This window comes from Sphaeramia orbicularis, chromosome 22 (genome assembly GCF_902148855.1).
Source record: "Sphaeramia orbicularis chromosome 22, fSphaOr1.1, whole genome shotgun sequence".
NCBI classification, from domain to species: Eukaryota; Metazoa; Chordata; class Actinopteri; order Kurtiformes; family Apogonidae; genus Sphaeramia; species Sphaeramia orbicularis.
The window spans coordinates 4,636,704-4,664,546 of record NC_043978.1 but is presented as its reverse complement, the minus strand read 5'-3'; the positions used below and the strand labels follow the sequence as shown (position 1 = coordinate 4,664,546).

General features: G+C 39.7%; 1 protein-coding gene across 2 annotated transcripts; it reads left to right on the top strand.

The window, feature by feature from the left end:
* Positions 1-138: 138 nt before the first annotated feature.
* On the top strand, positions 139-26,727 carry LOC115413336 (transcription factor Sp3-like). 2 transcript variants are annotated; one of them, XM_030126111.1, is made up of 9 exons: positions 139-363; positions 655-752; positions 1,352-1,582; positions 7,497-8,102; positions 15,806-16,009; positions 18,535-18,733; positions 18,843-19,032; positions 23,179-23,375; positions 25,099-26,727. In XM_030126111.1, exons 2-9 carry the CDS (start codon positions 684-686, stop codon positions 25,350-25,352), a joined length of 1,950 nt encoding a protein of 649 aa, XP_029981971.1. In that variant the 5' UTR covers positions 139-363; positions 655-683; the 3' UTR covers positions 25,353-26,727. The 2 variants fall into 2 exon arrangements, with proteins under 2 accessions (XP_029981971.1, XP_029981970.1); XM_030126110.1 differs by having other exon boundaries at positions 140-752.
* Positions 26,728-27,843: the final 1,116 nt, after the last annotated feature.

Here is a 27,843-nt window from a genome sequence, read left to right as displayed (position 1 = left end):
TCAAGTCTCTCTCAACAACAAACAGGAAGCACACGTCCTATAAAAATAGAGTGACATTCCGCTTAGCCACTGACGTGTAACCCGCATCACCACTTAGCCAATTAACTGAGAGAAGAAGGGCGGGACGTCCTGTAATGTGATGCAAATTCGACGGTCAAGCTTGTTAGTCCCACCTTTTTGTGTTTCCCGCACCGTCAATCAAAATAGAAAAAAATCGACCCGAATTCACCGATCAACACTAGCCCGCCTTTGATAAAATAATCATGTTCGGAGTTTAGTTGATCAGATAATCCTGCCGGTTACTACTATTAACGCTATGACTGGTACGTAAACATTTAGCGTATCGAAGCGAACAACTAATCGGTGAGTTTGTGCAACCTACAGCGGAGCAAGCTGCGTCTTTTTTTTTTTATCTTTTTCAGTGCTGCTAACTAGCTAGATATGGTTAGCTAACAGAGCTAGCTGGCTAGCCACGGAGTTGACAAAGTAAACAGTCAGTCTGGGCTGAAATCGCCTCAGTATCTCCTCTGCAAAGTTGAATTTCGAAGTCAGCTCCTTTTGGACTGGAGAGTGGGGATGCTTTGCGGGCTTTTCTGGCAGACAGGAGTTGAAGATTACAGAGTTTTGCTGAGTTTCCCCCTCTCTCCCTGCTAGCGCCAGAGCAGCCTTTGAAACAAGGAGAAATGGCGTCCGCGGACGTGGACAGCAGTCAAAGCGAGTTTCTGCAACCCGGCGGCGCAGCGGAAACACAGGTATCCGACATTTTTTAGCTCGATTTTCCTGCTCGCTTTCGATTGCTGGCTGTGTTTTTGGGAGCATGAAGTTCACACGTTTTAAAATTTTGATGGCATGGGGTGAAAGCCGTACACTTCCTGTGTTCCCCTCAATAACGGCCACCCACTTTACCCCTGTAAAACCCGCCCATAGTGGGTAGGACACTGAAGTCAGTCACTTGGGTCGGCTCGCTGGAAGATAGCCGGTGTATCTTAGGCCGGGAGGATGCAAGGGTGTGATAACGTGGAAGGAATAGCCACCATAATCAAAACTGTATGATTCAGTTGTGTTGTAATAGCATCCCATCCCCCACCCTGGTCTCGACCATTCCAAGCTTGTTATCTTCAGTGTGTGTTGGAGGCTGCAGCTAGTGCCCGTTTCCTCGTACAGTCTTTACATTAGCATGGATCCTGCATCATCCCTTTCTCCATTCTTTGTAATGTCAGCACAGTTTTGGATTATATAACAGTGTTTGGGTCAGTACCCAGATCTGCTCTCATTCACTTTGAACTCACAGGGTGAATCTTTTCCTTCCTAGTGTTGTGTACTTGTTAATCAGTGTTAATTGTCCTCCCAGACCACAGATATGTCAGCCATTCAGCTGACAGGCTCAGACAGATGGGAGGTGTTAACTCCTGTCTCCACTGGGAAAGAAGACCAGGGAGTTGTTCACATTCCAAACTCTGGGATTGTCACATCCAATGGGCAGTATGTGCTTCCTATTGGGAGTCTTCCCAGTCAGCCCATTTATGTCACAGCATCTGGAAATGAGGCGACAGCCAACGGAGTGTCTGGCATTCAGTATCAGGTAAAGATGCACTGAAACACATCTCACATTGTATGGTACCTACTCAGATTGACTCAGATCTCTTCACTTTTTTTTTTTTTTTTTGTTTTCCATCAAAAGAGTTGGATAGTGCCCGATATATATATATATATATATATATATATATATATATATATATATATATATATATAGTACTTATTTGACATAGACTCCAGCTTCCAAAAAGGCAAAGATGAAGTGAAAATGCTGGAGACTGTTGATGGTCAGAGAGGGTTGTCAATATCACTGCCTCTTTATTGTGCCAGAGAATGACACTGAACAAACCCTAAGCTTCTATGCTCTGCTTTGTACTCGGCCGATGTTATATTTCAAGTACATAGGGAAACGACTAAGGATTATTTTCATTGAATCATGAACTTCTCAGTTATTTTTTGGTTAAATGATGAGGACTTTGATCTAATAATAAGTTGGGAAATGGAGAAATATGGTCATCATTATTCACTAAAGCCCAACTTAAGAATTAAATTTTACCGTTAGAGAAGAAGAAAGAAACTAGAAAATATTCATACCCAAGAATGTGAAATCAGATAATTTTGAGTTTAGACAATATCAGCACAGTAGTACAAAATAATTGAAGAATTATTTAATAGTCCCCACCTAATCACTAAATCAATTGTCTCGTGTAATGTCATATTGACTTATCATACTGTGCTCATTGTTACATATGATTTAAGGCTGGGTGATACAGCCCCTTGTTGTGACTATTTATAGTTCTCAATATTTATAGTCAGAACTAGGGCTGTAACAGTAACAGAATTTTTGGTAATTGATTAATTGTCATAGAATTCATTGCATATCACAATGTACAGTTTTTTTCTGTTTATTTTCTGCTAATATAGGGGCTGGCCAAGGGACGGTTAACATCTAGATCAAAAAATACATTTAAAATCACCTTATGAAGACATATATTTTGAAAGTATATTTCTTCTAGTGTCCAGCATAAGTTTTATTTTTTAGAAAATTAAAAAAAAAAAAAAAACAGAAAACTTAGAAGGCATTATATTCAGCATAAACTTTTGTCTGCATTCTTTGTCCATCAGTGCAATTCAAAGCATAACTTTGATCCTCTTCTATTGGACCTATATTATACTTATGATAAGTTGTAAGGTCAATTTAAAAACCTTTTGCTACTCTTTTTACAGTAGTTACAAATATCTAATGAACTGAGATTAATATATGTTAAAATGTATTAAATTAATTTGTTAGGGTATTTGACTTTGTAGATATTATATATACAATGTATACAAATATCCTGAATAAACAATTGAAACTTGTAGTTATTCTCCCTTGTCCATCCATTACCATAATGGTTGTGTCCGTCCGTTACCCAAACACTTACCACTTAACACAAAGCTCTTGCTATTTTATGCCCTTATATACTGAAAAAGTACAAACTGTTTATTGTTTTGCAAAATAGAAACCCTAGAGGACCAACAGTAAAGATTTTACAGTTTTATGAAAATTGCAACCACACTTTTTTTTTTTTTTTTTTTAAATCAAAATCTTTTTATTGAAGGTTTCTCAGCAGGGGTGGGTGATATGGCAAAAATATCATGTCACAATTTTTAAAAAATAAAATCACGATCTCGATTTTATCACGATTCTTTACACTGATCTTTGAGACTAATTTGCAAGTTTCTAAAGAGTGCAACCAAAAGATTTCCCTCTGTAAAACATAGCCCTAAAAGAAAAAAATAATTAGCCCAAAGAACCATCCAGAACATTTTTAATTTGGTTTGTACAATTTTGTCAACATCTGCCAAGAACGTAAATATACTAAAATGTGAACAACAACACTCTGATTAAGTGCACTCTTGCATCAGAAAAACCACTGCACTTGGTTTTTAAGGTAGCTTTTAATAAACATGAAATGTAAAAAAGAAAAAAATACAGAACAAATTACCAATGAAGAAATACCTGGTTCAATAATCCCCCAGGCTTTCAGAACAGGTGCCTGATAACTCTGGTTTTTCAACTGGTAGCTAATCAGTGTAGTAGGTGCTCTTGGATGGAGGAAGAAGTACAAAATGAGAAGAAGAATAAGCCAGACACTCCAAAAAAGGATCAGTGTGGAATGTACTTTCTCCTCTTCTCATAGAGTGCCTTTACTAAATGCTTGCGTTACAGTTATTTGCTTTAGTTTAACTCTACCTCTTTCCTCTGGCTGTGGTGGGGCTGGTTTTCTAGTTCAGTCTGGCTTTCATATTGTTTGGGATGCTGTCTCTTCAGCTCATTGAACAGCTTCATTGGATTGATATGCATTATTCTAAGAGTATAACGCGACAGACCTGTATGTGGAGGACTACTGTGCGCATATTGTGAGCGGTGCGGACTCCGCTCACACTATCCGCGGATGTTTGAGGTTTCATAGTCGAGCGTACCAATTTCACATTCAGAAACAGGTTGATAAGTGCAGACGTCCATGGAGTCAAGTACGGCCAACTCTTTGGGGGCCAAGTCTTAGGTTATGATAGACTTCTTCACAATCTAATATCATCATATCGCACACCCCTACTTGTAATGTATTAATTGTGAATGTGTTTTTCCGGTCAGATATGGCATATAGTTGTAGAAAAGAAAAACTTTTTTTCTATTGTTATGTAGCCAGAAAACAAGTGATTTAAATTGTAGATTGTCTATAACAATGAGGGGAGAAAAAATTAGATGTGTTTTTTTTTTTTTTTTTGGTTATATCGCCAGCTTTTCTGGAACACATAAAAAATGCATTTGTTTTCCTTTTAGGCTTTGGTAACAAAAAATACACAGATCAGATTTGACAAAGCATTTAAAATGTGCAGTTTAAAAGCTTCATACTATAATATACAAAGGATTCACTGATGGTAGAATTAGCGATTCACCGATACCACTTTTTTCCAGACCGAGTACGAGTACTTACATTTGAGTACTTGCTGAAACCGAGTACCGATACGAGTACTTAATAATCCCATTCCAGTTCTTAGTTCCTTTTTTAAATGTGCTTTATTGTCGTTGTCATTAGTCTGACCGTAACAAGGTGCTGCTACTGACATTCAATGTGTTGGAATGAGCCTTTCTCAATTAATCCACCAGAGGGCACCACTCTTAATTAACCATACTGGACAAATACCACAAAGAAGGGTAAAGTTTTTTTGAGAAGAAGAAAGTCAGTAACAACAAACATGGAGACGACAGAGGTAACACTACTGTGATACTATTATTGCAGTGTTTTTGCTGGTAAGGTTTAATAGCAAAGCTTCAGCAGGTAGGGAAAAGATAAATGAGTGATGAGTTTCGTTTTCACTTCCACTGGCGGCGGTCTGCACCACTCCGTACCTCTGGCCCAGCCCAGGGTAGTTGTCATAAATTTGTCAGTAGTTTTTCTCTAACTCGCACAGTGGCTCTTTGAACAGATCCTCTACCTCCACGGTTCCCGCTGGTATTCTCCATCTGGGTACACATCCGCGAGCACCTGGAAAACGGGTGGAATGTACGCAGAGGACGGACAGAACGCTCCGTCCGTATTTGTCTATGTCTTTAACGTTACTTGCAATCAGTGTTACTTTTATCACCGTCATTTATTTTGAAAAAACTCCACACTCTTCACATTCCCCACACATTATTCCACCGCCGCGTACCTGCTGCACTGAACTGTGGATGTCACACGGCCGTAAGTGGTATCTGTGCATTTTTTATTGGGTTACTTTTACGAGTACGACTACAAGTACACACACTGAGTATCGGAGCCGATGCCCGATACTGGTATCGGATCAGTGCATCCCGTAGGTAGAATGTAGTGCTGCAACAATGTTTAGGTTTACAAAAATAGGTTTACATTATGTTCATGGTGGCCACGACAGCCCAGTTTGCCCGAAATGTAGTGTGCCGTTTATGTAGCAAAACTTGAATATGGAGAAAAAAATGGTCAAAATCCCACGACGTACTACATTTCAGGCAAACAGGGCTGTCGTGGCCACTGCAAACATAATGTAAATAAACCTAGCTTAAAATAGCCTATGTGCCGTGATTACTTACTTACTGCTAGCTAGTTAGACACTATTGTCATAATTATAACGTTTTCATCCATCTCCATTTATCAGGCCACCAGACTAACGTTACCTTTTGTTGACTGAAACATGCAATGCTAGTTTGATAGCCTATAACTGGAGCTTGTTGAAGACTGTAGCTTGCTAGTCTCTAGCCATAACAAAGCCATTGTGGGGATGTAATCATTAGCGACTTGTCTGCAGCCTATATTGCTTTGGGTTAAATACTGATCTTTGAGAATTGAGTCTTGTGTTTATCCGATGAATTGATTAGTTATTAAAATAATCTACAGATTCATTGATAGTTAAAACTTTTGTTAGTTATAATTGCAGTGGGCCTTGTTAGAACATGACAAAGACTTACCAAATGACAGAACATTCCAAATCATATTAATGAGTAAATGATGATGGTTATTAATGCATATATAAGATTAATTAAAACACCAAAATATGGGAACATAAATAAAATAAACTATAAAGACACTGACTGTATTGAGGCAGTACTAGTGTTATTATTGGACCAAAAATTTGCTGACTGTTTTCAATACACTCTACACAGCACTGTAATACTATGTACTGAAGTGTCACAGCTGTAGTTTCAGCTCTACTACAGTCTGGAAGGATGTGGAAAATCCAGACATTAAGGACAAATCAAGAAGCTTTCACACCTGCCTCATTTGGTCCAGACTTTCAGACTTTTGAGTTTGAAAGCTAAAAGTTGAAGCAAATTATAGGCGTGAATCATCCCCCTGACCACATTGTGAATCAAAGCACTGGTCTTTGGTTCAAACATAACAGGTAGTCTCTGTATGAATCAAACACTGCTAGGACTGTGCAATTTATTTAATTGAAATTGTAATTGCAATATCAGCCTGTACAATTAGATAACAACAAAAGGCTATAAATTAAAGTTCCAGATTTAGGAGGATTTAAGGTGAACAAATTGCAGAAAGAGAAAAAATACTGAGCAAATGTTTGTGTAGTACATGCAAAGCACAACATTTATTTTTGTAGTTTAAATTTGTGCGTTTCAAGTAAAATAACATGTTCAACGACACATTTAAAATGAATAATCTGTCCATTTTCCTAGCCAACCAAACAATTGAATTGAAATCAAATTTGCAATGTTGCCAACAGTAAGCACGCAATAACGTTGTCAGCAAATTGTGCAACTGTAAATCTGACTGTGAAAACACTTTTTGGGCAGCTCAGACTTTTAGCAGTAGTAGTGTAGTTTTATTTCGAGCACATAGAATCATCAGATAACAAAGAACCATACAACATGGTCAAACAAAATTTTTCTGCGCTCGAAAAGGAGTGGGAAGAAGTATAACTTATTGACTCCCACCCCTTTTTACAAACTAATACTTAAATTAAATCTGCTTCCTTTGCTTTGTTAACACACCCTTTTCTTCTGTGTATTTTTACAATAATACAAAACAATCCATACAAACCATTCACATACACTTTTTTAGTCATCTCACATGCAGTCACATTTGCATAATCAACCGTTTATTAATATAAACTATACTATTTATATGCACTTTTGACCAGCTCCAGGACGTTACACAAGGATATCATCACCAATAGATATTTGAAGAATAAATGGAAGGAAAAAATGTTCTACTAATAAACTATACATATGTCAGACAAAGTTGTTTGTCCATTCAGTGTGGGACCAAAACTAACTGGACCAAATATGTACAATGTAAAAGAGAACCCGACCCTACTTTGCGAAAATGTCTAAAACGGGCATAAACAGTTCAGTATTGAAAGAAGTTTCACTAACAAAAAGAACTTTATTGTAGCTGATGTGTACACATACTGATCACAAATTTCACTTCCTCTTCCAGGTTATTCCTCAAATCCAGAATGCAGATGGGACACTTGCAGGGTTCCCAGCACAGGGTCTGGACGATGGTACGGGGCAGATCCAGCTTCTGCAGGACAGCAGCCAGGCCAGTATTGGCATCAGCTGTGCTACAACAACAACCACAGACCTTCTAACTCAGGCGGGCCAGGTGCAGTCTATCCAGGGTGTCCCGCTGACAGGGGCGTCGGCGTACGCTGGCACCGTACCAGTTGGTCTGCCTGGAAATATCACATTCGTCCCTATAAACAGCGTGGACCTGGAGTCTCTGGGGCTCACTGGGGCTCAAACAGTCCCCATCGCCACGGGGGTCACTCCAGAGGGTCAGCTTATCATGAGTGGCCAGACGCTGGAGAGTCAGGCTCAGGAGGCCAAACAGCCGCTGGGCACTGTCAACGACAGCAGCGCTAACCCAGAACTCTATGTGCCAACCACCACTACGTCCTCATCTTCATCCTCCTCCTCCCAGCTGCCCGAAACTATCGATGGCACCGGGGTCTTGACCCAGGCCACCGCTGTGTCTGCAGGTGTGTCTGACCCCTCTGCCACCGAAAACTTCAACTCCCACAACCACCTCCAGCAAATCCAGGTCAGTGTTGATCTCTGTACAGTGTGCATTAGTTATGTTCTATTATAGGCCTGGGTCATATGGACAGAAATTTTAACATGGTAAAAATGAATGTCACATTATTTCACTTTAGATTATGAGCCTAAGCAATAGATGAAGACACCAGAATGTTTTTTGGGCCAGATCAAGTGCAAGTGAACGTCAATGTCAAAAATTAAAGTTTCACCTTTCATTTCTCAACTAGGCTCATTTTTTAGCTTAAGAACTCTGTTTTATGGAACTGTTTACAAAATTTCAGTATCACTTGTTGAAAAAAGATATAAAGATATAATCAATACAAAATCAAACCTAAAAAGGACTAAAATATGTAAACACACTATTAACTTTAATAATATTATTTTTCCTTGCTTATATAAGTGGTATTTTAAGTCTGTGAATCTGTAGGAACTAATTATTCAACAGTACAAGAATAAAGAAAGGTTATGTAAAATTAAATTATTTGTAAAATATGCTCTGCTATTAGCTGTATATATCACTTTAGTTGTAATATATATGTTAAATAAAAGTTTATTTGCATATTTGTAGTATTTTAGTTTCAGCAAAGTCTTTTATTAGGACTACTGAACAAAGTGACAAACTGGCATACCCGTGTCACAAGATATTTGTGTTCATAAAAAATTATCATTCAGACATTTTTATCCAATTTTGATCCCAGTGGTAGTTTAACATCATAGCTAAAGCCCTATTTAGTATCAATTTTTTATGAGAACAGCATGTTTTGTACATTTGCATCAAGTGAAAAAAAAAAAAGTTCATTTTGAGTCCCCTTGTCATGCAGCAGTAATTTAAGTATTTTTACCCCCAAATTTTATTTCTGTAAATTGTAACGTGAAAAAAGGTGAACGACACGCACATCCAAAATTAGAGGTGTGCTGGATCCCAAAAAAGTAGAACGTGAGAAAAAATAAAGGAAGGTCCGCACAACCAGTGAGCTCCCAAACCATTTAATCGTGACGTTTCGGGCCAAGGCCCTTCATCAGACTCCAAGTGAGTCTGATGAAGGGCCTTGGCCCGAAACGTCACGATTAAATGGTTTGGGAGCTCACTGGTTGTGCGGACCTTCCTTCATTTTTTCTCATGTAAATTGTAACGTGTCATGTGAAAGTACTTACTGAGACCTATTCATACATGTATTAAATTTAGTTTAAACACGGAGCTTATTGAACATGAAATGCATCACCACTTGATCTGGCCCATTTGTGATTTTAAAGTGTTTGTAAAATGATGAAAATAATGAAGACATAACTTAACAAAAGTTATAGGGAATAAGCCATTTTGCATTGAACTTCTCACAGCTCAGACTGTAACATGGGTCATAAAAAAAACCTCATCATGGTAGGACACTGTTGGTATCAAATCTAGCTGGATCCTATTTATATGTATTAGTCCCAGACCTTAAAGTTCTACTTGATGGTACTGTGGAATCACCTAAATGGAACACAGTCAACCTTAACCGAATGAACAACACCTGAGCGTTGCTACCATAATGACATACTGATAAAATATAAAACAGGTAGGGCTGGGTGATGTGGAAAAAAAATCATATTATGATAATTCATATCAGATGATACCGATATATATCACGATGTAAATCAAATCACTATTTTTGTCAAGCTTAAATTTTCTGTTACTCATAAGTTAGTTGTAAAGACATCAGAAGGTTATTTTTGATTTAAATATGATTTATTTTCTGTCAGAAGTTGAACATGGCAGATATTTTATTTTTTTTGAAGAACATTATGCAACTGTTTCAGATCAATAAAACAGGTACATGTGTTTAAAACTAGACTAAAAGTCGAACCAGCAGACAAAAGCTTTCAAGTTTTAGAAGAGAAAACATACAAAACAGATCATCTTCACGAAACAATACCAGGGGTATATATGTGGGGGTACGTTCCTTAACTGCCATATCTGGCGGAAACTGAAAACATCTAATTCCTGGCTTCTATGCCGCACCCTACTTTTCAGTAACCCGGTCGCCTGAGTTCTTGGTCAAATTTTCTCCTGAGGGAACACTCGTTACCTCCTGCTGCAGCCCAAACATTAGCATGTGTGCTGCGGCTGGCTCTTACACCTGTGCTATGTGCGTCAACCTAACTTGCCATGGCCCTAGCGTGATTGGATCGGTGCGGCACTAATTAATTATGATTGGCTGTTCTTATGTCTGTCAAAACATGGATGAATGAATTCTATCGAAATTGTATCGAGCATGTCTCATATTTTTATCAAGGAAAAGTTATATTGCAATAGGAGCTTGTTGATGGAGAATAGCAGAACTTTTCAAAGAGTGACTGTGTGAGTACGTGAAAAACTGCCGACATATTTCTAACAACTACCCTTCTCAGTATTAACATTAGTATCCACATTAGTAAAACCTCCTCTGTCATTGCCATGTTGGTTATTATACTGACTTTCCTCTTCTCAAAAAACTTTACTCTTCTTCATGGTATTCAACCAGTATGGTAATTAAGAGCGGCACCCTCTGGTGGATTGATTGAAAAACACTCATTCCAGCGTCCAGGACAGCACACAGGCAGTGATGCATAACAACATTAGAAATGGATGTACCTATCTACATACATAAAGCCTTAAGGCTGTCCATCCGCTCCTGGTTACGTTTCGGTGCACAGCCAGCTTCCAGCTGGCCTCTGCATCTGTACTGTGAACCGTGAGTCAAGAAACGCATTGTGGTTCTTGAAACAAGTGTAGGTATAAATTTTAATCCAGGTTGTCTGTGGTTCCTTAGTCTTAAATGTGATTGTCCTAAATTAAAGCCTTAATTTTCTTTAAAATTGATAAATAATCCTGAAATATGGCACAATAAGTGATATTGTTCTATTTGTTTTAGAAATCTTTATAAAGAATTTGTCAAATGTGTAATTAGTGTTGATCATTTTATCATAATGGTAATGGGAATGAGTGAAGCCTGCAGCAGTCATTCATGGATGGAGGTGTTCAGGTATGAGCTTTGGCAGCTTCGTTTTCCAATTGAGTCTTCATATAAAATGAGTAAAACTTCAATTTGTTCTTGGAATGTGTCGGAATTTATAAAGACTGTGGGGCAGAAAACTGACCAGCAGAGTTTCACAAATGGGTCTTTTTACCAAATTAATTCTGGTTCTTGAACTGGTTCTGTTCAGGACCTTAGTCCCATCCAGTGAATTAGCCCATGTTTCCACATGTTTAGAGTGATTTGTCAACCAGTGACTTTTTGATTCCAATCTTTTTATTTTCAGTTAAAATTAGGGCTCCTGAAATGGTGAAAAAGTCATATACTGATTATTGAGTGTACTTGCTTAGTGAATAAGGAAGATGCACACACTACTCATTTAGAAAGGTCACAGCAACATTCATAATTAAACATCCATAGAAAATACAAGAACTCTAAAGTTGTGACTATATTTGTATAATTTCTACAGTACCGCTCAACTCATTCACAAAATCCAGAATATCACCTGATGAGAGGTTGTGTTTATTTTTATACATTTATGGAATTAGATCACCTTAAAGCCTCCTAAATATGGACTTTTTAAATGTGCAGCCTTTTGCAGTTAGATAATTACACAGGGTGTTACTGCGATTACAGTTGTGATTACATTTTTTTTAGCCCTAGCTCTGAAATGCTCTGAACAAAATGAGAACTTCTCTTTCCATGTTGGTGGAAAGGACTAAAAGTGATGACTAAAACAGTGTCTGAGGCAAAATGTGCATTTTTAGACTCATGTATTTTATCAGATTTTGTATACAAAAAATATGATAACTGTAAAAGGGTATTGGATTCAATGATTAGCCATGTCAATAATCAGTTAATTTGTAGATTTTAAAGTGGAATCTGTAATTTCTAGTTGTTGCTTGCTACTGCTCTCATTTTTATTAATAAATGCTCATTTCTCCGAGTAGTTCTAAATACAGGATGCCATAACAATACTGTTTTCTATAAAAAGAGTGACAGGGTTTTCTGTGCCACTAAGAGTAAGCCATTATGGGCACCACCTACACCAAATTCATGTAAAACCCAAATGACATTTCTCAGATCTAATGGTGGCACACATGTGGTAACGCGTTTGGTAATAATAATACAAATATATGCATTAGGGTTGGGAATCTTATTTGTAAGGCTGATATGATACGCATCTCGATACGGCATCTCTGATCTGATATATTAAAGATATGTGTGGCACCTCGTGATGCAATACAATACGATTCACACCCAAATCACAATACAGAGCGATTAAGCACATTCTGATTCAACACATTCATTCTCATAAAAAAAAATATATATATATATATGCAGTGCATTTCAATGAGCTTGATTATTTATTTATCAAATACAGGGGTGATAGGATTCCGGCACCATGCCAGATTTACGGCGTGTTGCTCTCCACAAAGGGTGTGTGTGTGTGTGTGAGGGGGTGCAGGATATATATCATGTGCAAAAAGATCGGAGCAAGTACAATATCAAGGGCTCTGACCTGAGCTTTGATAAATCTCTTTCGCTCCCAAGAAATTCAGTTGCCACTGCTAGCCAATCAGTTGTAAAGAGGGGGCGGGTCTTGTGGAGACGAACAAACTGGTTCAGAGCAAACAACTTCAGAGTAGCCAACTGTACCTGATGATGGTCGTAGAGATGAAAGGCAAGCAGATGAAGACCAGTGAAAACGTCCTGCAGGCGAATTTTCAAAGCGTGGGATGGTAGAAGCTACCACCTTTCTTGCCTCTTATTGGCTAGAAATTCTCTTCTCCTGTTGTCTGTTGTCCGTGTGCCTGTAACGGAAAGACTGTTCATTTGTACCGTCCATGTCCCTTAAGATCAGATATTTGATTTAAAATTTAAAACCCTGTTGTCCATGTGCCTCTTTATGTTTCAGTCTCAATGAGCCGGCCATAATCACTTCCTAATGCAGATCCAGTGGTGAATTAATGAGCAGAATTACATTGTATTTGCGCAAAACTTAAACAAGTAGTTTCCATCAGAAATTGCATGAAAAGGCAGTTAAGGTGCTATAATTTTCAAAATTTTCTCAGGGGAGGGCCGCCCGAACCCCGTGTTACATAATGTGTATTCAGTGTGAGTTGGGTGGTTGAGGGGCCGCAAGACCTTATTGCTCAGGGGCCTATGATTTCTTAATGTGCTCCTATGCAGACCTGCAAATTGCTGGATGTAGGCCCACCAATGACCCATTCCTCATGACTTGACTGGAAGAAAAGTTTTCAGGCTTGAGATTCTTTTTTTGCAGTCACCCCTGCAAATAAGACCATGACTTTTCACAAAGTGGCTTTTGTGCAATTTCAGAACATGTGCCTCACATACAGTCACGTGAACAAGTTAGGACTTTGTTTCCAAAGTCGTTTGTCTGCATGTTTTTCAAGCTCAACTTCTTGCGCCCTCACCGAGTGAATTTGTAATGTAATGTAGGTAAAACAGAAAAAGGTTCTGTCACTTTAAGAGACACCTGCACAAGGTATTCTGGGATGCGCTGTTAGATATGTAGGTCACAGTTTAAGGAAGTATCTCTGGTATGTGCAGCAGTATTCAATGCAGTTGATAGTGAAAATTACACGTTAAGAAATCACATCTTGTCACCTCCCTTTTATGTCTTGTAAGATTAAAATGCAGACATTACAGTATTCGTTGGTGGCTCTCGTGCCCAGTGCATCCACAGAGCTCATACTGTAGAGTGCAGTGTACACATCCATGGTGCACGTTTAACGTGAGTCCGCAGAAAACAAAAATTTTAGCTAAATAAAGAGTAACACTTTTAAATGCAACTAAAAATATATTCTATTGAACGGATCGAATTTTATTGATACAAGCATTCAATAAGCGATGTAACCGATGCAAACTTTTCATTCACTCGCAGCTTCTCTACCAGTGCACTCAGACTGTGCACGTGCATGTTGGCATATCGATACATATTGGATAATCTTCCCCTCCCTAATATGCATGTAGTACACCTACCACAAACATGCTTTGTGTTGAAGGTTATTTGTCATGGCTCAGATGCTAATGGATTCAGGGACCTAAATCAAAGTTGCTACCAATCTTTGGGAATGGATGCTTGTAGGCGGCAGCTTTTCAAGTTGGACATAGTCCATGAGTCCTTCAGCTACTGTCCGTACATACACTATATTGCCAAAAGTATTTGCTCACCTGCCTTGACTCGCATATGAATTTCAGTGCCATCCCATTCCTAGTCTATGGGGTTGAATATGACGTCGGTCCACCCTTTGCAGCTATAACAGCTTCAGCTCTTCTGGGAAGGCTGTCCACAAGGTTTAGGAGTGTGTTCATGGGAATTTTGGACCATTCTTTCAGAAGTGCATTTGTGAGGTCACACACTGATGTTGGACAGAAGACCTGGCTCTCAGTCTCCGCTCTAATTCATCCCAAAGGTGTTCTATGGGGTTGAGGTCAGGACTCTGTGCAGGCCAGTCCAGTTCATCCACACCAGACTCTGTCATCCATGTCTTTATGGACCTTGCTTTGTGCACTGGTGCACAGTCATGTTGGAAGAGGAAGGGGCCAGCTCCAAACTGTTCCCACAAAGTTGGGAGCATGGAATTGTCCAAAATGTCTTGGTATGCTGAAGCATTCCCAGTTCCTTTCACTGGAACTAAGGGGCCAAGCCCAGCTCCTGAAAAACAACCCCACACCATAATCCCCCCTCCACCAAACTTTACACTTTGCACAATGCGGTCCCACAAGTATCGTTCTCCTGGCGACCGCCAAACCCAGACCCGTCCATCAGATTGCCAGATGGAGAAGCGCGATTGGTCACTCCAGAGAACACACCTCCACTGCTCTAGAGTCCAGTGGCGGCGTGCTTTACACCACTGCATCCGGCGCTTTGCATTGCACTTGGTGATGTATGGCTTGGATGCAGCTGTTCGGCCATGGAAACCCATTCCATGAAGCTCTCTGCGCACTGTTCTTGAGCTAATCTGAAGGCCACATGAAGTTTGGAGGTCTGTAGCAATTGACTCTGCAGAAAGTTGGCCACCTCTTCGCACTATACGCCTCAGCATCCGCTGACCCCACTCCATCAGTTTACGTGGCCTACCACTTTGTGGCTGAGTTGCTGTCGTTCCCAAACACTTCCACTTTCTTATAATACAGCTGACAGTTGACTGTGGAATATTTAGGAGCGGGGAAATTTCACGACTGGATTTATTGCATAGGTGGCATCCTATCACAGTTCCACACTGGAATTCACTGAGCTCCTGAGAGCGACCCATTCTGTCACAAATGTTTGTAAAAGCAGTCTGCATGCCTAGGTGCTTGATTTTATACACCTGTGGCCATGGAAGTGATTGGAACACCTGATTCTGATTATTTGGATGGGTGAGCCAATACTTTTGGCAATATCTATTTTATAGATCTATTTTAGTAACATCTGTCTCAGAGCACGGAGAGCTGTCATATTGTGTTGTACATCAGTCACTGACATTTTTTAGTATTTTTTCCTAGTTCTTATTTCACTTCACCTCAATTTCAACATGACCTTGTTTTCAATTTCAGTTACTTTCAGTTAGTATTTACAGTGGACTTGTAAATTTGTAAATTTACTGTGGATTTGTTGGTGTTTAGAAAACGCTCAGTGTTTCACAGTTAAACATTTGATTTATTTGTTAACTCTGATGTCGTTTTCTGGTTCTGTCCTCAGGTGTCGTCCTCTAATCCCACCACTATCTCGCAGCCCATCCTGCAGCTGTCCGGAGAAACTCAGGCCCAGGTGGCCCAGAGCCAGGACCTGACAGGAGCCGGGGGTCAGACTCTGCAGAGCGTCCAGCTGGTCAACCCTGGGACCTTCCTCATCCAGGCCCAGACAGTCACTGCTACTGGACAGATCCAGTGGCAGACCTTCCAGGTAAGACTGGGACATGTTTCACAGCAGGGGTCTCAGAGGGTCTTGCCTCAGGACCCACATCTCCCTGCGATCATGACCCACCTTTACCAAATTCAAAACGGGGAAAATTATTAAAAAAATAATTTGGAGAGCACAGGTCAAAGTGAGCTTTTCTTTTTGTTCATGTCGATAGATCAGTTGAGAGACTGCAGAGTCTTGTGAAAATAAATAAAATTAACATAGAACTGTGTAAACTCACATAAGTAAGGCCTAAAAAGTGGCCTGTTTTTACTAATAGTTGAATGAAATGAAATGAGGTTTCAGTTTTGATAGTTTGTTGCTGGGTTTGTGCGAGGACTTGGGTTTCAGACTGTTTTTAGCATCAATGTACCTAAATCCATATTCAAGTCTTAGGGTCAGCACGAACATATATCAGTCAGTCAGATTTTATTCATATAGCGCCACATCATAACAAAAGTTATCTCATGACACTTTACATTTAGAGCTGGATTAAACCAGACTCTTAAGCCAATTCACAGACACAAACAGAATCCTCCAGGAGAAAACACTTGGTGACACTTGGAGGAAAAACTTCCTTTTAACAGGCAGAAACCTGGAGTAGACCCTGACTCTGGAGGATGGATGTCTGCCTTGACCAGTTAGGGTTGGAGGGGGGGCACATGGATACACAGCAAACTGAACTACAACTGTTAAAAACTAGTAGTTGTTACAAGTATAACTACCAATAACTAGTACAACAACCAACTACTAATTCTACTACTCCAAGTACTAACAGTGGATATACTACTACTGCAGCTGTTATTACCAATAATAGAAACCTCCACCATCCATGTAACTATATGATAAACTATCAAAATTATATTGATAAATTAATAATGATGATCAAATCAAATTTTATTTGTATAGCTCCAAATTATAGCAAAAGTTATCTCATGACACTTTACATTTAGGAATTGATGGAGGCAGGAGAGAAGCAGGACCACAGCAGCAGGTCCAGAGATGATATACACAACACTTGACCTGTCACCTTTCTATCAAATTGGCCAGTGCTGTTACCATGACAATGACCAGACTGCACATTTTTCACACACTATAAAAATGAAAGCCTGACCATCTATCAAGTGAAAAAGCTTGGTCTACCTTGGGTAATAGGACACATGCAAAAAACTGCATTGTGATTTATGAAGAGTATACCTATTTGACCTGTTTTAGGTAATATCGCATGAGGAATATTATGAAATACCCATGTTTACTCTTTTCACAGTTTGATGCTGGGCTATCGGCATCGTAATGGGTTAGCAGAAGTGAGAAGGGGGATAAAGGTTGGGAATGGCATTCATTCATTCATTCATTTTCTGAACCCGCTTTATCCTTACTAGGGTCACGGGGGTCGCTTGGAGCCTATCCCAGCTACATAGGGGTGAAGGCACCCCTAGGGGTGACACCCTGGACAAGTTGCCAGTTCATTGCAGGGCTGAACATATAGAGACAAACAATCACTCTCACATTCACACCTATGGGCAATTTAGATTAACCAATTAACCTATTAGTGCATGTCTTTGGATGGTGGGAGGAAGCCGGAGTACCTGGAGAGAACCTACGCAGACACGGGGAGCACATGCAAACTCCACACAGAAAGCTGCCACTCCCGTCAACTGGTGTTGGAATCGAACCCAGAACCTTCTTGCTGTGAGGCACAAGTGCTAACCACTGCACCACCGTGTCGCCCTGGGAATGACACTATATAAAATTAACTTCGTCCTTTTGGGGGGGGGGGGTTTGCTGTTGGAGTGGACGGGGCGTCCCCTAAATATAATGGTAGGGGGAAACACAGGTGTTGGGGAGATCTTGTTGATTCCACCATCTTAAACCCTGATTGATCCTAATTTGTCTCAAGTTGTTTGTCATACAGTTTGTGTTAAACACGTCTGACCAAAAAGTTCATATTCAGTTGCCATTCATTTTAAATTGCAGAAGTACTGTGTAGTACTGTAATACTGTGATAGTATTATGGTATTTTATGGTATGTCATTAGCATCAGTGTTGCTACACCGACATGTTTATTAGTCTGTGTATATTAATTTGTTAAGTACTAAAGGGTTTTGGTCCATGTTATCAGAGTTAGCAGAGATTGTGTTACCATACAGTGAAGAATACCGGAAGTCTATGATGTGCTGGTCCGACCTCTGAACTCTGATGTACAACTGAGTTAGATTTAGGGATGTTTTGAAATTATTTTTGGAGTGTAAAAACCTTTTTAATTCTTTATAAATCTGTTGCACATGTGGGCACTGTGGGCACTCACAATGATTAACAGGAAAACCTACAGTGTCACAGCTGTATGTACAGCCATCACACACCCCAGACCTCTAGAACCAGAGAAAACTGGAGGAAAACTTGTTTGGTTGTGACTCGGTCACATTTTGTAAGAGGTGTGGAAATTGGGAGTATACCACAGAGTTGGTATATAATCTTTTGTCAGATTTTCAGCCCTAGAGCTGATGTTCATGTTGTGTGTCTGCCAGGTCCAGGGTGTGCAGTCGCTCCAGGGGCTCCAGTTGCCTCAGGGTCAGGCCCAGCAGTTGACCTTAGCCCCTGTTCAGACCCTCCCTCTGGGCCAGACAGGCCAGGTCAGCCTGCCCAACCTGCAGACGGTCACCGTGAACTCTGTGACTCAGGCTGGAGTCCAGTACACACACGCAGAGGACGAGAGCAGTCCAATCGGTACAACACACACACACACACACACACACTGTGTGTTGGTCAAATGATCCAGTTGGTGACCTGAAGTTCCGCTTGTTCCAACTTGTAAAACCTCTGTGTCCTGGTCCAGGGATCCAAATCAAAGAGGAGCCAGACTCGGAGGAGTGGCAGCTGAGTGGAGACTCCACGCTCAACCCCAGCGACCTAAACAACCTACGGGTCCAGATGGGTGACGAGGACATGGAAACACCCAGTGGGGAGGGCAAGAGGCTACGCAGAGTGGCCTGTACCTGCCCCAACTGTAAAGAATCTGGAGGAAGGTGAGGATCAGGACTCTTTACACACACTACACTCTCTCTCTCTCTCTCTCTCTCTCTCTCTCTCTCTCTCTCTCTCTCTCTCTCTCTCACTCTCACTCTCACTCTCACTCTCTCTCTCTCTCACACACACACACACTCTCACACTCACACAGAACACCACTAAAGGAAGGCCTAGTGGTGCCAGCTCTGTAAGTACAAACCAATTAAATTGTGGCTAAAAAGTCACTAATGTCACTAGATGCTTTGTTCTAATGTTCTTCCATTAATACGTCTACACTTTGGCTAAGGTACATAAGAAGTAGGAGGGAAGTTTTTGGTACGGAAATGATATCATTTAGAGTGTTAAACATGTGGAAATATAGCTGAAATGTTATGGTGGGGTATGCAGTAATACCTTGAATTCCACCCACCCATCCACGATTTTTCTCCAACTGATTTCTTGAAGACTATTCACCCGATTTGGCATACAAAGCGATCAGATTGAAAGTAAAGACTTGGTCAGAATGTTTGTCTTGCCTAGGTTTGACTGAACTTTCCAAAAAGGACAATAATTTAGTTTAATCTAGTTTACAATTATCTTAAATTTAAAATTCTGAATTAATCCCTGACTAGGTAGGGTATCAGTGAGCAGGAGGGGCGGGGTTATTGGCAAACTCTACCAGAGGTTGCGTTAACCAGAAATATTGTATCACTGATGGATGTTTTTTTTTTTTTTGGAAAGATGATGGAAAATTTTGAAGGCTGTTCGTCATTTTGACAGATTAAAATACTGAGGGTAATCTACCCAAGAAAGGATTCACACAACACTGTGAACAGAACCTGCTTGCAGGATCGCTGGTCTGTCTCAAGCACCAGCCAGTCCATAACAGCATCCTACCTGTATATAACCCTACAGCGCCACCATTCACAATTACGCTGAATACAACACTGTTACTTCTTTCAAATGACTCACAGTTAGTTCACCTGTTGTGGACTACCTGTCCAGTTGATGGTGAGTGTGTATATTAATCGGTCAGACCCCACAGGTCACATAATATAAGACTATTATTCAGCGTTTTAAAGTTGTGTAAATTATCTTTGTGAGATACACAAAGATGCAACTGTTAATCCACATGTCCATCATTATCTAATATAAGACTATTATATCCTGTGTATATCAATGTTCTGATTTCATATATTGGACATCACTACAAAGCATGTAGAAGTTGTGAATGTATAAATGGTGTTCTGGTCCATTCATTGCAGGGGTTCATCCATTCGCATATGTAGAAACTGGCTTTTTTCCAAAGTTCTATTAAATTAGATTAAAACTGGGTTGCAGCACATAATATGTACAGTCTATAATGTGTTACTAAAGCAAATGGATTGAGCCATGTCACAATAAAAATTGGGTGTGTAAGATAATTTTCCTTCAAATATGATCATTTTCAGCTGCTGGTACAATATGGGACTCACTAAAAACCAGTTATTTCAATCAATGCACTTGTTTTCATACAGAAAACCTGGCACCTTTTTTCACACTTTTCTTCTATTTTTAAAGTAAATGTTCTAATGGGAAAGTTACATTGCAATGTCTTGTGTCTCGTGTTTGGGAAAAAATGAGATCGGAATCGGCCTAAATCGGTATAGGCCGTCCAAGCACCCTGAAAATCGGAAATCAGGATTGGCCCAAAAAATTGTAATTGGCGCAAGTCTAATTAGTGCGTTCTAAGTTTACTTTTTCACTTGTTTAATCTGAAATCATAAACTTCGATGTTCTGGTGTTCACTCAGTGCAGGGATGGAATATGTTTAAGTTTAAGTAGTGATCCATGGGCCCCCATCCATTTTCACTTTTTGTGGAGTAGAAGGTATGAGGTGATGTTACTCTCCCATTGGGACACACCCCCTCAGTCAGACCGAATGGCAGAACATGCACTGACACGACTACACTCACTATCAGGAAACAAACAAGTAAAGCAAACCATTTTGTGTGCAAAAACTCAGCAGTTATCCTTCCAACGGACCCCAGAACCAGCTCAGCCATGTGGCCTGGATCTGATTAACTGATAGAAATACAAACAAAAGCCCTGATATTTGACTGCATTTGTTTTCACTTAAGGAATAGTATATAATTCATATAATGTAAGACACTCCACTTTGTGTTTAGTCCTTGTCATCTGGTGTAAATGCTTTTCAACAGTTTGTTTTTTGAGACAAAATTGTCAGATTAGTTATCAACATGGTCACATAGTGATCAAGAAGACAGGCTGCAACTAGCAAAGCTCTGGTGTGACTCTCTGAAACCTGCCACCAATGAGGAGACACATGTTTCCATGGTAACAGCTATGCACTTCAGTGTTTTTCAGTTTTTTTTTGAAGCGTTTTAAAATATGAATGAGGTCAGTAATAATGAGTTATTAATTACCTCGCCCCCGAAGGGGAGGCAAGGGGTATTGTTTTTGGTTCGGTTTGTTTGTTTAACACTTGAGCAGCAAAACTATTGGTTGAATACATGCAAAATTGGGTTTATAGATTGCTAATGACTCAGAATAGATGTGATTACATTTTGGGAAAAGTAGGTCAAAGTACAAAATTTTCTATGAATTTTTAAAATCTTTTTTCCCCTCCTTTTGCTTATAATGGCTGAAATTTGTCTTTGCGGTTTGTGTCTATGCTGACATCAGCACACAGACAGACATGATGACATCAGCTGGATCGATGCCAAAGTGAGCTACAATATGTGCGAGGGGCGGGATTTGTTGTGCCTTGCACCACTTGTTACACTCGCTTTCCTAATATAGATGAAATGGTAAAGAAAAATAATGACAGGTTGATTTGTTTATGTTTGTGTAAAAAAGTTGTTAAATCAACATCTGATTCATTCACATATTTGAAAGCTTCAACAATAAGAGACACAACAGAACATATGAAATAGAGTATGAATGAATTAGAAACAAACATACAGGCCTTAAATATGTGACGTACGTGAAGCAGATACATGGATTGAGAGGGTGTGTGTGTGTGTGTGTTTGTTTGAGGTTGATCCCTCTGTGTCCTCTTGTCGTCATCTTCTTCATTTGCTTCAGTGCTTTAGTGCTGTTTATTGTGGACCCCTCTGGAACCATCAGAAAACACACAGATGGAGGTTGTTCTTCCAGGAGCTGTGGAACTCCACGGTGACTCCAGAGGTCATACAGAGACAGAACCCTCCCACATCCATCAGCTGCTGCTGCCATGGTGGTGGAGTTCCAGACCGCTGGTACTGCCTTCACAGAAACCACAGGGGTTCTGTCTGCATGATCTCTGGGGTCACCGTGGGTTTCCACTGCTCCTGGAAGAACAACCTCCATCTGTGTGTGTTCTGCTGGGTCTGCTGGTTCCAGAAGGTTCCAGAGTGAGCAGAGCCAAAACAATGAAGGAGATCGAAGCAAATGAAGAAGACGACAAGAAGGGTCGACTTCCTACAGCTGGAGGTGCTTCTGGAAATGAAATAAACCATACACACACACACACACACACACACACACACACCCTCTCTCAATCTATGAATCTGCTACACATACATATGGTTAAAATGAACCGGAGGGAGTATCTGACACTACAGAAAAAATACTAATGCATTCAAATCAATCTTTGACCTATCCAAGGCTCTAATAACCACCAGTGTTTCATCCACCTACTATTTATTTTATGGAAAATATTCCGTTTTTGGTGGGTTTTTTTAATATTAAATCACTTCTAATTTAAATGATTAAACTAGCATTTAAAGGGTTAAAATTCTGAAAACTGTTGAATGTTTGGTAGTTTTGATCAGGGGGGAAGTTGTTAAAGAGATTTATGAAAAACAAAAAAAAAGTAAGAAAAAATGTTGACGTTTGATGATTATATAGTACTTTGTGTGCGTGTACATTTTTGTCCACGAGGGTGACCAGAGTTTTTTTTTTTTTTTTTTTTTTTTTTTTTGTTTGTTTGTTTTTTGAGGGGGCTTAAGGTTTAAAAATATGAAATGTGAAGGTGTGAATTTGACCTCGCGAATTCAACTGGTTATTGATACTTGATAGAACATGCCGGTGAAATACAGGGCCATTGGTCGTACTTTTTAAAATTGTTCAGGTCATGTGAATGCTGCAGTCAGTGTGTATTTTTTTTGTCATCCTACTTGCAGAGGTTCAGGGATGGGGAAGAAGAAGCAGCACATCTGCCACATTGCAGGATGTGGGAAGGTCTATGGGAAGACGTCTCACCTGCGAGCTCACCTGCGTTGGCACAGCGGAGAGAGACCGTTCGTCTGCAACTGGATGTTCTGTGGAAAGAGGTTCACCAGGAGTGACGAGCTGCAGAGACACCGGAGGACACACACGGGTAACGGCAAACACTCACATACGAGGGGGCTTCAAAAAGTTAGTGGAGAAAGGACAGTTGGAAAAAACGGTTTCAAGTTATAATTAATGCTGTAAAACAATTAAATTATTTAATCAGATTAATCACAGGATTGCTGTGGATTAATTTCAATTAATCACTATTAAATATCATTCATTTTTATATATTAATATAATTAATCGTGTTTCATTTTGCATGAGCAAACGACTCAAGAAACAAAGGAATACGTATATATGCACTTAATGTGTTTATTAAACACCTTCAACAGTCTCTACAAAATAACTTTTTTTTTTTTTTTTTTTTCAAACAACTGTTTTTTTTTTTTTGTTTGTTTGTTTTTTTAACTCATATTTCCATCCAGAGGGCCAACGTGCTGTTTAGCGTCTTCCCTCTTTATTGGTTGGTTCTGCTGCCTGTCACTACCGGATGTACTGCCCATTTGCACATGTGCAACAGTAACTGTATTTGGACAAACTGCTCCAAATGTGTTGGCAGAGACATTCAGAGTCATTCTGCGCTGCAGATGGGTTAATTGCGTTCATGATGTTGGATTAATCTGGGTTAACGCGCTAATTTTGACAGCCCTAGTTATAATGTTTATTTTTCAACATATGCTCCATCTAGGTCAGTTCACTTCTGCAAGTGTTGATACCACTTGTTTAAAACTATGTCAAAGCCATGTTCTTTTTCCACAAACTTTGGGTGGTGTCAGTTATGACCCTGGACCGTATCAACACTATCTGGCTACATATTTTTCATGTTAATGGGCTGGATTTAAGGTCAGTGTATTTGAAGAGATGACTGAAAACTGTAACATAAAACTTAAGTCCATAATGAGAATGATGCAGTAGTGTTTGTGTTGTGGTTTCAGTCGCCTCCTGAGAATGTCCTTTATTGTCCTTGCATATGTGTTTTAACCTATATTGTGCAGTGGCTCCCCCTGCTGAATGAATGTAGAGAACCAACTTGTACTAATGTCCTTAACCGATGCTTACAAGTATTTGAGGAAAACGTTTCACATACATAACTTCTTTCACATTTAGAATTTTGTCATTGACCCTGTTTTTGACACCGGTTCATTCATAGTTTAGTGAAGATCCAGGTGTTGAATCTGTCGGAGCTAGTACAAGCTCATCATATTAAAGAATGAAAGACAGGAAGAGAACGTTCAGATGTTTGTTCTAACATGAGTCCTGTTGTGTGTTTGATCGCCCATATGATCATCTGAAGAGGGTCTCGTCCAAACTGTCCTTTTAGTCCTTTTGTTTGTTGAATATATTTGTAATGATTAGTGATGTCCCAATCTGGATTTTTTTTGCTTCCACTTTTTTTGGTCTCATCTTCGTTTTTATGCTGTTTTTGTCCGTTTTCATCGCTTTATATCCTTTCATCTTATGCCATTTTTGTCTTCTTGAGGATTTTCCATCTTTTTTAGTTTTTTACAATTAATTTAAAATCACGAGTAATACTGTGGCCACTCACTTCATTTTGAAAGAAATAATTTGACTGATTAATAGTCTGAGAACCTTTTTGTCCTTATTGATCAGTTGCAGACCTTTGATCATGAGGTGGTTTCATCATCAGGCTGTTTTCATGACGTGTTTGGTCTTTACACACATTAAAAACAGGGTTTGTGACTCTTTCTTTTTCCTTGTTAATTCTTCCTCTGACAATACTGATGTCTGTGTTCTCTGTGTCTTTGCAGGAGAGAAGAAGTTTGTGTGCACAGAGTGTTCGAAGCGCTTCATGCGGAGCGACCACCTGGCCAAGCACATAAAGACTCACCAGAATAAAAAAGGCGGGGTCACCTCAGCCACGTCCCCGCCCACCACCGACACAGTCATCACCGCTGACGGCACCACGCTCATCCTCCAAACGACCACCGCCCACGACCTCGTAGCCAATCAGGAGATCCCCTTGCAGCTGGTAACAGTGGCGCCCAGTGAGGTCATGGAGTGAGGCGCATCTTTGAGAACTTTTACAGGGACCTTGAGCTTTTCTCTTCCCCTCTTCCCTTTTTTGTTTGTTTTTTTGTTTTGTTTTTTACATATGAATATATACGTAAATATATATGACAAATATATATATTTTAAGTAAGAGTTATCATGACTTTATGTTTGTTTTTTGCAGTCTTTTTATAGGCGGGCAAAAAAAAAAACTAAATATGTGGTTGCTATGTACACACGCGTTAACACACACATCCACATGCATTAACACTCAACATGAATACTCAACACAATGAAATGCCTTATTTTGTATCATACTCTTGTATAAAATGCTGGAGGTGCATGTGTTTTTTAAGCTTTGCAGATGATGTAACTGTAACTGAGATAAATGTGTTGTGAAATGGAGATGATTATGATTATGATGGAGTTTTTGGCAGAGGTAAAGACTTTGTATCTTGGCATTTGGAGAATTTGGACTAAACGGAGCGCTCTGTTTGAAGTAGCACCTCGTTCATCCACACTGAGCTGCTGGACTGCTGACACGTGGTTCAGCCTCAGCAGGTCACTGAGGGTCACTGGGATGGCGGCGGCGTCAGGTGGTCACTGAGGGTCACTGGGATGGCGGCGATGTAAGACTGTGCTGCTTCAGGCAGGGCGGTTGGTTGGGCCGGTGTTTGGAGCGGGATGTCAGTGCCACCGCAAACGGATGTGAAGTTTTCCACTTTGATGCAAAACGCTCTGGAAAAAAAACAAAACTAGGGCAACTTCTTCCAGTGTGTGGTCGGTGTCATCGGCTGTGCTCGTCCACATCATCTTTCTGTTTTGCTTTTTCCTTTTGCATATGTTATTGTAAATTGTATGAGTTTTTCTCTCTGCTGATCTGCGTGTTGTCTAAATCAAAGCCACAGACAGAAATCAGATTGAAAGTGTGGCTACCTCTGAATCTGTGCATGTGGCGACTGAAGGAAAACAAAAAACGATGCCATATGAAGATGCAACAAATCAGCGAGCGCTTAAATGCATTTTTGTCATTGAACATTCCAGTCGGATAGCAGATCATGTGGAATCTGTTTTGCAATAACTGCTTTGTGGGTAATTCTGGCCAGATGACACTCAAGTCGAAACAAAAACAATCATGCCATTGTCCTTTTTATTTTAAGTCATGTAACCCCCTCCTCAGTTTGTCCTCATGTTTGTAGCATTCATTTACATGTATGTATATTATCTTTATTTTCACATTGTTTATAGAAGCCATTACTTAGTTACCTGAATTTGTTGTATCAAAACCTTATTTTAAGTGATTTTTTTAAAGAATTGGTGTAAAAATTGAATGTTACCTTTTGTAAAACCTTTTTTCAAATGGATCACAATAAAAGTCTGAAACCTTCCAGTAACTGTTTCTGTGAAATGTGTTGGTCACATGATGTTTGATTGAAACCCTTTTTGCCTCCGAACCATTAAAACTAATGCTATGCATCGCCGCCTAGTCGTCATGGTCAGTTTTAAATGTTATACTAATTATATCCCCAAAACCGAGTTTTGGGGATATAATGGTTTTACCCTGAATGCGATAACTAGGACAGATTTGGTTGGATTTCTTCTCCCTTGATGACCAACAAAGGGGACCCCTAGTGGAAGAACCCTATCGATTTCAGCTTCTCTTTGAGTATTATAAGTCATCAAATGGCATTTTAGTTGAAAATCTTTTTTTTTTTTTAACATAAATCAAGCAGCAATAGGCCAATTGAGATCAAATTTGATCATATTGCTCATCTTACAAATGTCCATTTTTTTGTCTACCATCTAGAGGTCATATGGTGTCATTTTCATTCACTAGGTGGAATTTTATGGGGAAAAATTGGTTCTCTGACCACTATTCTACCACTATCATATCAATGTAGCTCAAATTGAGTTTAACAATTATCTGTCTTCCCGCCTTCACTACCTTGAGTTTACATTTGTGTTTTTTCCAAATGGTGGCGGGAGCTTCTGTTGAAAAAGAAGTTTTGTTGGACATTATAAAGGAAACAGTAGACCAATCAAGCTCAAACTTGGTTCATATTGTTTGGCCAACAAATATCCAGTGTCTTTTCTAACATTATTCAGCAAATAATCTTCTGACATTATTCAGGCCGCATATCACATTCATGTGAATGAGATAACTATCCCCCTTTAGCATCAACATATGTGACCCCAAGGGAAGAACCCTGCTGATGTTGGGTGTTCCATGAACATCATCACTTGTCCAAATGGGGGCACTTCTATTGAAAAATCAATTTTTTTGGACATTATTAATAGATATAGGCCAATCAAGGTCAAATTTTGCTCATATAGATCATCCAAAATTAAGCTGGTATCTTTTGTACATTGTGTCATTTATTTGCTTTATTATATAGCAGAGGATCGGGGAGATTTCGGGGATAAACTCTTGCTTTCGGCCCAAGACAGTGTAAGCCTTGTTTCTCAAACGTGTTGTGTTTCTGACTTCTGTTTATGTGTTTGAA